The sequence below is a fragment of the Aotus nancymaae genome, unplaced genomic scaffold (assembly GCF_030222135.1).
Source record: "Aotus nancymaae isolate 86718 unplaced genomic scaffold, 86718_ANA_hifiasm-v0.15.2.pri h1tg000064l_1, whole genome shotgun sequence".
NCBI lineage: Eukaryota > Metazoa > Chordata > Mammalia > Primates > Aotidae > Aotus > Aotus nancymaae.
In genome coordinates this window covers 19460964-19473438 of record NW_026988479.1, presented here as the reverse complement: position 1 = coordinate 19473438, position 12475 = coordinate 19460964, and the positions used below count along the sequence as shown (strand labels likewise).

The following is a 12475-nucleotide window of genomic DNA, read 5'->3' as shown; positions in this document are numbered from 1 at the left end:
ACACACGTGTATATATATAAATTACATATTAAAAGAATATGCTATGGAGATCAGAATATCAATCCAGAATAGACAACACCAATATATTTCTAGTAAAATTACTAGAATTTTTGAAGGGGAAAGCATATGTTTTATTAATGACATAATATTAAATAATCATTAGATTTTTTGATGGCAAGACTTTATGCCAGAGGAATGTAGTATCACATGTCAGATATTCAAGGAAAGAAAGTAGAAGCTAGGGATTTTGTATCAGTGAAAGTCACATATATAAAGCTCACAAAGTAACTGTAAAATGTAAGCGCATCTTTTTAAAAAAACATTTTGTTGAGGTATGACTGACAGACAAAATCTATGCATCTTTAACGTATACAACTTGATGAATTTAGTTTAAAAGATTTCTGGGAAATCTATAATAGAACAAGACTTAGTTAAATGACTAAAGATGTGTTAAGATAGGGACTTGTGGTGAGCATTAAACACATATTTACTTGAAATGGTGTTTTATTATTGAGAACCACGATTTTTGATGTAGAAGAAAGGAAGCCAAATATAATATAGAAGAGTTTAAGTAAACACTCCACCGTCTTTCATTTGAATTGGAAGTATCACTATGAACTGATGAAGTGTTTTATCTTTGCATGTGTAGGGGGGTGTTTGTGTATTTTGACTCTCTAGAACATGAAATAATGGCAATTCCAGCAGCAGTGAGTATGCCTAGCACCCATATTGTAGTTTTGAAATACCGTTTCTTAGTAAAATAAACCAGGCCTCCTTGGACACAGTTGATTCCAGATCTGGTTGAGGAAACATACAAGACAATCCTGGAATACCCTGTTATACATGAAAGTATTTATATATACATACACGTGTATGTATATAAATTACATATTGAAAGAGCATGCTATGGAGATCAGAATATTAATCCAGAAGAAAGTTATCAAAAATTACTAAAACGTCAAATAGACTCAGGATAAATGCTTGAGGGGATGGATACCCCATTTTCCATGATATGACTATTGCTTATTGCATGCCTGCATCAAAGTATCTCATGTACCCCATAAATATATACATTTACTGTGTAAAAATAAAATAAAACAGCTATAGATCCTCAAAAAATAAAAAAGATTCAGAAGCCAACCTGAAGAGTCTCCAACTGGCCAAAGATAGAACAACTTGAGCTTCATAATGATAGTAATTATAATAGATTTTAGCCATCAAATATGTTTAAATCAATGAGTTCACAGGGACAATTTTTTAATGTAACTTGTCACATACGGAGGATGACAGAAAATCACTTCATCATCTTGAAAATCAGTAAGTTAAGAAAAAAATCAACCTTTCACCTACCTTTCTTATATAAACTACACTATTAAGATTAAACAACAGTAAAGAAGGAGAAGCATCTCTTTATGAAAGCAGAAAATTAATAATATAGTAGACGGAATTTCCAGAATGATGAAGCAAGAATACTAGCAGACTCTCCCTCCAGAAAAAAATAAATAAATAACATAGCTGGTGAAATTATTAAAAACAACTATTAAGATATTTAGACATTATCATAATTTCATATGCCAAATGGAGAAACATTTATTCAAAAAAAAAATCTATCTTTTGGTAAAAACAGTGAACCTATGGCATTTAAGCCATGACCTACTTGATTATATGCCCTTCACCTTATAACCTCCAAGTAATGGAAACTCTACCCCATTAGAGAAGATTACAGTAATCTCACTTCTTAGATCCTAGTGTCAGGCTCCAGTTTCACTCAGGTAAGGACAGGCTGCCTGCATTTGTCATTCTCATTACTCCCCAGACACCTGTTGAAGAAGAAGGAGGAGGAGGAGGAGGAGAAAAGAAAGAAAGAAAGGAAAGAAAGAAAGAAAGAAAGAGAAAAAGAAAGGAAGGAAGGAAGGAAGGAAGGGAGGAGGGAGGGAGGGAAAGGAAAGAAAGAAAAAGAGAAAGAAACGAAGGAAGGAAGGAGGGAAGGAAAGAAAAGGAAAAAAGGAAATGAAGGAAGGAAGGAGAAAAAGAAACAGAGAAAGAGAGAGAGAAAGAAAGAAGAGTAAAGAAAAAGAAAGTCAAGAAGAGCCTTCCTGATGTCACAGTCAACTCTGCTAGACACAAGGCTGTGGCATGTGCTAGGAAGCACCCACTCAGAAGTAATCAGAGGAAAGATTTAGGACAGAATCAAAGCATGTACAAAGCTTCACTCAGACACATCAACAAAAGCTGAAGCCTTGCTGGCACGAGGGCTTAAACACAACTTCTGACAAAATACTGGAATAAGCTACTTTGATCCAAGGGCAACAACAAAAACAAATACTACTAGCGATGAAGAGGGGCATTTTATAATGATAAAAGGTTCAATTCATTAGGAAAATTTAACAAATTTGAACAACAAATTTAAATTTAACTAAAGATGTGTAAGTCCTACACTAAAAACTACAAAGTATTGCTGAAAGAAATTCGAATATTAAATATTTTTTAATGTTGAAATGTTCATTAATGGAAGACAATATTTTTACGATGATAGTATTCTGCAAGTCAATCTACAGATTCAATGCAATCTCCAACAAAATCCCAGATGGCTTTTTTTTTCCTTTCAAAAATGGACAAGATGATCTTAACATTTATGTAGAAATGGAAGAGATACAAAATAGCTAAAATAAATCTTAAAAAAAAAATACCAAAATTGGAGAACTCATACATTCTGATTTTAAAATTTACTACAAAGCTACTACTATAATCAAGACAGTGTGGTACTACCTAAGGATAAACATATAAATAAATGAAGTATGATTGAGAATCCAGAAGTAAAACCTTATATCTATAGTCACTGGTTCTCAGTAAGAGTACCAAGATAACTCAATAGGAAAAGAATAGTGTTTTCAACAGATTGTGCTGGGACAACTGGATAACCACATGCATAAGAATGAAGTTGAATTCTTACCTCATATCATAAACAAAAAGTAGCTTAAAATAAATCACACACCTAAACGTAAGAGCTAAAAATAACAACTCTCAGAAGAAAATAAAAGTAAACCTTTTTGTCCTTGGGTTAGCCAGTGGTTTCTTAGATATGACACTAAAAGCACAACCAAAAGAATGAAAAAATAAACTGCAACAAAATTAGCAACTTTGTGCTGCAAATGATAGCTCTGAGAAAATGAGAAAGAAAACCCATGGAATTGGAGAAAATATTCATACATCATACATATGATAAGGGATTTGTATCCAGAATATATAAATAACTCACAACTCAATAAAAAAAATAAATAACCCTATTAAAAATGAACAAAGGATCTAAATAGACAAATTTCCAAAGATCTACAGATAGTTAATAAACACATCAAAAAATACTCAACATAATTCATCACTAAAGAAATGCAAATAAAAACCACAGTGAGTTTTTTGTTTTGTTTTGTTTTGTTTTTTCAGTAGAGATGGGACCTTATTATATTGCCCAAGCTGGTCTTGAACTCCTGGCCTTAAGGAATCCTCCTGCCTTGGCCTCCCAAAGTGCTGGGATTACTGGTGAGAGCTCCTGAACCATGCCACAGTGAGATATTACTTCACACCTAGTAGAATGGCTAGGCTATCAAAAAGCCAGATGATTGTAAGTACTGATGAGGATGTAAAGAAACTGGAACTCTTAGGCATTGGAGGTGAAATGTAAAGTGGTGCTGGCAGTTTGGAAAACAGTTTGTCGGTTCATCAAAAAGTGAAACATAGAGTTACTGTAATATGACACAGCAATTCCACTTCTATTTTCTGCAGAAAATACAGAGGACAATGGCACATAGTGAATTGTACCATACATTTGCAATCAGCCACATCCAAACTGTGAGAAACTCCATAGTTTAAACAGCCTGTGTTTTCAGCAGATACATTTTAAGACACAATCATGAGGGATAAGTATAAAACTGTCAAGGAAATGTTTAATATAAAAGTTGGTGTGGTAGACAAAGGGGTTGTGTTTGAAATGTGGTGCACAGAAGGGGCTTCCAGAATGTCTAACCGAATTCTATTTTCTGACCTGGTCATGGTTAGGTTACAGATGTTTGCCTTAGAATAATTCATCGAGTGATGCATTTTGTTTTGTGACGTTTTCTGTGCTAATTGTTGGTGGGTTTTTTAAATGCTTTTTTTTTCAGATTATAAAAACTTTCTCTTTAATCAAGGCTTTTAACATGAACAGATTTCTTTTTTCTTTTTCTTTTTTTTTTTTATTGCATTTTAGGTTTTGGGGTACATGTGAAAAACATGCAAGGTTGTTGCATAGGTGCATACGTGGCAGTATGATTTGCTGCCTCCCTCCCCTTCACCTATATCTGGCATTTCAGATTTCTTGAGTAATATGGAAAGTTTCCAATATATTGAAACATAAATTCACAAGTCACCATACATAAAACACCTGGAAAAAAAAAAATAGTAAGTTTACATGATCCCTGTGACAGCCATGGTCTTAATCTCAGATGCTTCCTCCATCTGCCAAGTGTGTTCTGGACACAGAGCACACCGTGGCTTCTGGGGTCACACTCAGCTGAGGCTGTGGTCCACAGAGCACTCATTTGTCTGGGCTGCGGTGGCGGTGGTGGCTCTACTCAAGAAGCAAAGCAGTTACCAGCACATTCAAACAGTGTATTGAACATCTTTTAAATATCAGAGTGAGAAACAGGAAGGCAACTTAATATTATCAGAAAGATGTTAGGAACTAAGGACAGCTATGTAAAGCCTGAGGCTGAAAAGTGGCTTGCCAACTTCATTTATTTGGCTCCTTGGGTAGTAGGCAATAGAATAGTAAGATGTGAGGTTCTGGTTCATGGATCATATAATGGACCCATCCCTGACTCTGCTGAATGACAAGATTCCTCCATTCAGATACAGACATCAAGTGGGTTTTAGGGACCAGCTTGGCTGTGTCCTTGGGCAACATGACATGCCAATACTCAAATTCCTCATTGTTGGTATTTTTCCAATTAGTAAATTTATTTGTGTGACATGATCGCTCTGTCTGCAAGTCTTCAGCCTTGCACTGCCAACATCCAAGGAACGCCCAGAAGCACCAAATATTTTTTTTAATGAATTAAATAAATAAATGCTCTGGAAGTAATGTGAAGAAGAGATTTTGAATTTCAGCAAGATGCAATTAGAACTAGAGAAAAAAAACAGATGAAATTAGAACTAGAAAGAAATATGTGCAAGACACAAAGGAAGTTAGGAATATTTATGAAGCTGTCTAAGAGGTAAATTAACAGAATTTGGTGACCGAATGAGGCGAGTGAGGAAGAGGTAGAAGAAGACGATGACTTACAGGTTTTTTGGCTCAGATCAACATGAGTTAAAAAAACAAAAACAAAAACAACAACAACAACAGAAAAGGATAAGTACATCCTTTCTCTCACCCTTGACTGCCTTTGACTACTGATTTTCCCTGTCCAGTGGCCATTCTGCCTTGGTCTGGTAACAGAAAACATACTTTCCTTAGCAACCCATTCTCAGTTCATAGGCTTCAAGTGGCTGTCTTCACCTGTGCTCTAAGGAGAGCTGGAGAGGCCAGTGACCCAGCCTATGTTTTCAACAGATACAGAGCATCCTACGTCAACCACAGTGATTGATGCAGGTATGGGAACATGACCCAAGCTAGGTTAATTGGAACTGAGTGGATGAGCCCATCTCTTCTTAAAGCTCTAGGTTTATTACTGTGGCTACTATGAAATAAGAACTCGTCTAGGAGTGATAACCACACAGCAGAAAACAGAGCAGTGACAGATGCACAGAGTCCACACGTATGCTCATACAGAATGTTAACGACATTGATTTAGTTCCTGGATCCAGGCAAGCCTAAGACAGTCTATTCCTGTGTTTTTCAGCTATGTGTGAGTGATTACATTCCAATTTTTCCTTTAAAAGCAGATTGAATAGGATTTCTGTCAATTAAAAAGGAAAATATCTTGACTAATATAGGATCAAGGAATACTGTACTGTTTCCAGACTACTCATATACATAGTCTATTGCTGGCTAATAGAAATGTAATGTGGGTCACACATGTAATTTTAAAGTTTTCTAGTAGCTGCATTAAAAAAGTAAAAAGAAGTATATATAATTAACTTTACTAATATATTGTATTTAACCTAATATACATAAAATCATTTCACAAATAATCAATATTTTAAAAATTATTACTTTACATTTCTTTCGTAATGTAAAGTACATTTCTAAGTCTTTGAAATCTACTGAATAGTTTAAACGTAAAGCATCTCAATCTAGAATAGCCACATTTCAAGTGTCCAGTAGCCACATGTGTCTATTGTACTGAGTAGCAAAGATCTAAGCCATTCCCTACCTTTTCCCAGCAAAGTTTGCCTTCTCTTGAGTCCTATTGACATTACCCCATAATTGACAGATATGTTAAAAGTCATGTGGTCCACACTGTCATTTTATAGGTAAAGAAAATAATAATGGTCTATACTAATGAAAGCAAGTTAGTTTCAGAACTGGAATTCATAAAAAAAAAATAAGAAAAACAACTACTAGATACTGAATAGTTACTGCATGTAAATGTTGATATTGGTTTGTTTGTTAGGTTTTGTGTTTGTTTTGTGTTTGGCTATTCAGTATTAACTCCTTCCAATCCAGGAAAATTAATAATATTATGAGATAATATCTAGTGAGTGTATTATACGTCAGATACTATTTTGAGAACTTAACAAAAATCGACTCATTCAATCCTCAGAGTAACCCTAATGAGGAGGTAAGTATCTTAATCCTCATTTATCTGTGAAGAACAAATGGATTAAGACATAGGACTAGGACTTGAACCCAGGGCTTTTAGATCCTGCATCCACACTATTAATCCATCTGTTACTCCTGCTCTGTGGTCTTGCTGAAGGCAGCATCATGTTTCCCACTGTAGAGGCCAAATGAGACATTTACTCCTTCTCCCTTTTCTGTGGCAGCCTGGGTACTTAACTCAGGCTTGGTAAGTTGATTACCCCAAGAAATTTACACCTGAGGGAGATGATGCAAATAGAAAAGATAATGAGAATTTATTCATCATGGAGGACAGCAGCTGGGACACCTGAGTCAGATCATACCTGTGGCCTAGCCTCCTGAGGACCTGAATTCCTGGTCTTCCAAAACCAAATCTACAGTTTCCTGGTTATCTGTGAAGTCTGATGTCCTTTCAATAACATTCTTTTTGCCTAAAACATCCAGAGTCCATTTTTATTATCAACAACCAAGAATGTTGATTAACACCAGTAATACATATTATTATAACCATTTTACCAAAAAAAAGAAAGAAACTCTATCCTTAAAAAGTTAAACACTTTTCCCAATGTTTTCTAGGAAGTAGTTGGCAAAACCGGAATGTGGACATGGGTCTAGTAGGTAGTCTCCAACTACCTGCTATTCTGGACTAGAATCTAGGTCTCCAGACCACAGTATCAGTTTTCTTTCCATGATCCCAATCCTCCAAGCCACAAACAATAGCCTTACAAAATGAGGTCAAAGGGTTAAAATAAAGTGAACTGTTTTACATGATCCCTAAAAATTAAATCCTAAGGAAAGCATGCTTAACACCGTGACAGCCACGCAAGAGATATTTAGGGCACCAGATCATATTAATCATAATAAGTGGTTAGAAGTCAATTCCACCTGCCACTACTCCAGGTCTGCCTACCTCAAAGTGTAAACATTTATTAAGTCCCACAGGATTTAGCTTTAGCCCAACAGAGAAGAAGAAAAGAACTGAGACTTGGACAGCTTCCACCTTGTAGTCACATCTGCACAACAGGTCACCTAGTTAAAACTAAAGTGGTTCCCACAGGGAGCTAGAAAGAGTGGCTCTATAAATATGCTCCTACAAGCACAGCTGCTCTTTGCCCCTTTGGTATGTGGATGGCTGAAAGCAGAGTACCAAAAAATGCTGGAGAGATGGACTCTAGGCCAGCAAAATAGCAGAGGAATGCTAAAGTACTAAATGTAGGACAGAGGAGACAACATAACACTTACAAAATTCTTGGAGAATGGCATCAGAATAAAACTACACATACACACACCCACACACACACACACAGTAAAGCACACGCAATAAAGGAGCACACAGGACACAAAACAACCACCATCACAAAACAAAATCACCTCTACTCATGATGGCAAAAGCACAAAGAGAAGGAAATTCTTCGATACTATTAAAAGCAGCATAAATAAACCCAATTTCTTTGAAAGACAATTGGCAATATTTAATCAACATTTTAAATGTATGGGTGCTTGTCCTAGCAATCCCATTTCTGGTAATATAGAATAGTATATATACAAGAATATTTATTGCAGAATTTTGTTTGTAATATCTGATATGGCAATAAAGTCAATATTTCTTAAGAGGAGATCATTATAGTATACTCACATTTTGAAATATAAAAAATACTTTAAAAGAAGGAGGCAGTTCTAGATTCAAAAACATTTAGTGATATTCATGATAAACTGGTGTTGGGAAAAGTGAGTGGCTGAATAATATAGCAGATACATTAAACCAACAGATACATACAGTGATCTGGAAAGGCATTGCTATAAGCAACTTATTTATATCTCCCAACATATCTATGGGTGATACTACTGTTATCTTTGATTTATAGATAAACAAATGAAGCAATTTACAGAAAGGTTAAACGCCTTAGTTAAGGTCATAGCTATTCAATAAAATGGAGAGAGTAAAGGGCTATCAGGGCTTTTAAAATATAATCCCACTTTGTTTTAAATTTTTCTTGAAAGAACTATAACTTTTTATGAAGCTAAAAAGGACCACAGAAACTTTTATTTTGGGAGGGAGTCTCACTCCGTCACCAGGCTAGAGTGCAGTGGTGCAATCTTGGCTAACTGTAACCTCCGATTCCCTGATTCAAGCGATTCTCCTGTCTCAGCCTCCCGAGTAGCTGGGATTACAGGCACAGCCCCAACACACAGTTAATTTTTATATTTTTAGTAGAGATGGGGTTTCACCATGTTGGCCAGGCTGGGCTCGAACTCCTGACCTCGTGATCCGCCTGCCTAAGCTTCCCAAAGAGCTGGGATTACAGGTGTGAGCCACCGTGCCCAGCCCACAAAATCTTCTTTAGGAAACCAATAAAAACCATGGACCCACAAGTTCTTTACATTTACCTCTGGTCACTTCCCCTCCTAAACTTCACAGCACATTTCCCAGCTTCCTTCCTCATGTTCCTCCCTCTTCCACTTTGAAGTGATAGAAAGAACTCAGCTCCTCTTACTTCCACAGAGAGATATTTCCACTATCTAATAAACTTTATCATTAGGAAACAGCATTCATATTAAGACGAGTGATTCCTTGGCTTTTTTGTCTCCTACCATGTCACAATTGTATTTGTGCTACAGAAAAAAAAAAAGAAAGAAAGAAAAACAGTTGTTTCACATGATCTATTCAGTGCTAATAACCACTTCTATGATCCAACTGTATTATGACATATTTTAGATACTGATTAGGCCAATATTGTAATCACTTCAACCAGAATGAAGGAGGAGTCTTTGGATGATTGTTTCAAAACATCATTAGGTTTGTCCAGTTGCAATCAATTCCTTGTATCACACCAAAACTGTATAATGTATAACATTACATGAAAACTGATTGAAAAACATGATAAGTATTAATAAATGAGATGAAGTACAGAACCAATGGGGCCTAATTTTCCTTCCCTCTGCCCTTTTAAAAGGATTGCCATAATCCACATGAGCAATAGTGTGCCATGAGTAACACACCCCTCCCTCATTCAGGATCCACATACTGAATATTATGATGTCTATGAATATTATTATGTCCCTCTGTGAAATACAATTAATTTAGCTATTACATCAACTATAAACACATGACTACCTCTAATATCTAGTAAAGATAAATCACTTCCTAGCTTGGGAGTAGACTTTCAATTCTAAAATAAGAGACAAAAACCACCCATAAAGATAAAGCTTCCCACGTGGTCAGCTCAGTCTTTAAAGTTAATTATGTCCAAGCAGTAAACATTTAACAACCCTAGAGATAAGCTGACTGTAACAGGTGAGTAATCTCCCAGCTCAAACTGGCTCAGTGGATAGTTTTGTGTCATTGAAGAAAGCAATTAGCTTTCAGTGTGCTGGAAAGTGGGAAACAATTTCACAGATTAGTAGAGCTGAGGGCTCTGTCTCCTAGTGAGGTTGCTGTGTGGCAAGAACCACTTCTCAAGTTCTTTCTGGGCCAGCATAATTAGTGGCTGATAGTATAATACATAGGGGCACCTGCCTCACAGAATGCATTATCGGAAAACCCTGATGGCGGCGACTATAACACCAAGAAAATGATATATACCACCACATTGCTCTTCATGAGCAAAAGAATATGATGCAGTATTTAGAGCAGAAAAACAAGGTTTAAAGGACTTCAAACATCATCATTATTGTAGTCACACTAACTCTACCAGGCATGTAAGAAGGAACAAGGCGATATAATATAGCTGAAGTAGGAGGAGCTTATCACAGTCTACTTGGGAAGCCAGTGAAGGTGAATACGACATCACGTGCTGGTTTTCTGTTTATGTTTAAACTTCAAATAGGTGATAATGCCAGAGGTCAAAAACAAGTGGTCGAGAAATTTCATTTTGGCCTGTATACATGTTTTGTTTGGTTAGCATTTTGCCTAATTTTTTTTAAAGAAAACTCCGCCCAGGCTGGAATGCAGTGGTGCTATCTCAGTTCACTGCAACCTTTGCCTCCTGGGTTCAAGTGATTCTCCTGCCTCAGTCCCCCAAGTAACTAGGATTATAGGCACCCACCACCACGCCCAGCTATAATTTTGTATGTTTAGTAGAGATGGGGTTTCACCATGTTGTCAAGATATACTCCTGACCTCAGGTGATCCTCCTGATCAGCCTCCCAAAGTGCTGGGATAACAGCCGTGAGCCACCGTGCCCAGCCCATGTAGCCTAAATTTTTAAAAATTAGTTATTTTTTAAAAAAATCAGATGTTATATAAAAACCTAGAGTTCCAGTTTTTCTTGAAAAAAATCAGAAAATCCAGTGCCTCTGGAGTACCATGGATTCATGTAGCAGTGGTCTTAAGGAAACTAACGGCTAGGCCTCTAAGTCCCGTTCACTACGTCTGCACCACTCCCTATTGCTTCATGACACCAGGGATGCGCATCAGTTGTAATTTATCACTGCACTTGACCTGTTATTTTCTAATAACAGAGAAATAGTTTTCTGTTCTCAGGTCCCTATCCAAAGCTAGAAAACAGAAGTGTGGCCCCAAAAAAAGAGCCAAGTAATTTATTTTTTTTACTCCTGACCTCCTGTACTCACTAGTCTGGTATTTCGGTTCATGATGCCTGCTGTCAGGTAAGTAGATAGGCGAGCAAACTTTCAAAGTCCCACAGGCTTCAGTAGAAACCCGGTTCTGCCACTTCATATTATTTGGCCTTGAATAAATCATTTAATTTCTCTACTAATCTGTTATCCCATGAGTAAAATGGAAATAATTATGGCAATGATGTCTACCTCCTATGTCAACTGTGAAGATTAAATGTATGTGTATGTGCATGCATACATATACACATATATAGGTAGCTGGTACATAAGAAAAACATAAAAAGCTGTAAATAAGAAAGTCTAAGGGCAATTCAAGAAAATTTGGGCTGCACAGAAGAAATAATAAAATTACATTAGCAGAGGAAAGCAATTTGTTTGGGTAAACTGAACAGTTTTATCAGTAATCTGTTTTTCCCTGATATATACACACAAACACATTTAGGGGTCTGTTTTTGTCTTTGCCACTGGAATATGAATCTGAGCCAATGTAAGTCATTCTCTCTTGCCCAGGTGGACCACTGGCATGTTGTGGTCATTGATATATATATAAACGGTTTTTCAAAGATATGTGTGACAAGAACCACTTCTCAAGTTCTTGGCTCCTCTCACAGACTCAGGGACCAGAAATTTTGCTATTTTAACAAGTCCTGATAACATGTGTGCTCAAAAATGTTTATTAAAAATGTTACGTAAGATGATTTCCAGTTCTACTGGCTACTAGCTAGGTGACTTTGAGAAATTTACTTCTCTGAATCTGTTTCTTCATCTATAAAATGGGTATAATAATTGTTTCTTAGAGGGTTGTGGTGAGGCTTACTTGGCACAATATCTGTAAACACTCATTAATGTTCATAGCACATAAAAGGAACTGAACACTGGTAATCCCATTTACCTTCCTTCTAGTGGTTAATTTGAAAAGTATCCTCCTCAGATTAAAAAGGGAAAAAGATAATGTTGGTTTCATTTTTAAATGAAAACCAGAGTAATTCAAACCCAATGCAATGGTATGAACAGGACCTGAATGTACACGGTGACAAACAGCATCTGTTTGCAAGGTGCATTCGAATAGTTGAAAAAGAAGAAAGTACCACATCATCTGTTTCATTTTTATTGAATTAT

General features: G+C 36.3%; 2 protein-coding genes across 3 annotated transcripts in view; both read right to left on the bottom strand.

The window, feature by feature from the left end:
* Nucleotides 1–12475, bottom strand: part of KCTD16 (potassium channel tetramerization domain containing 16) — a 292539-nt gene that overhangs the window by 29684 nt on the left and 250380 nt on the right. The window lies entirely within an intron of this gene.
* On the bottom strand, nt 4766–5006 carry LOC110567028 (cyclin-dependent kinases regulatory subunit 1-like). The gene is given in 2 exon segments (XM_064366248.1): nt 4766–4969; nt 4971–5006. Coding segments are annotated over 2 exon segments (240 nt in total).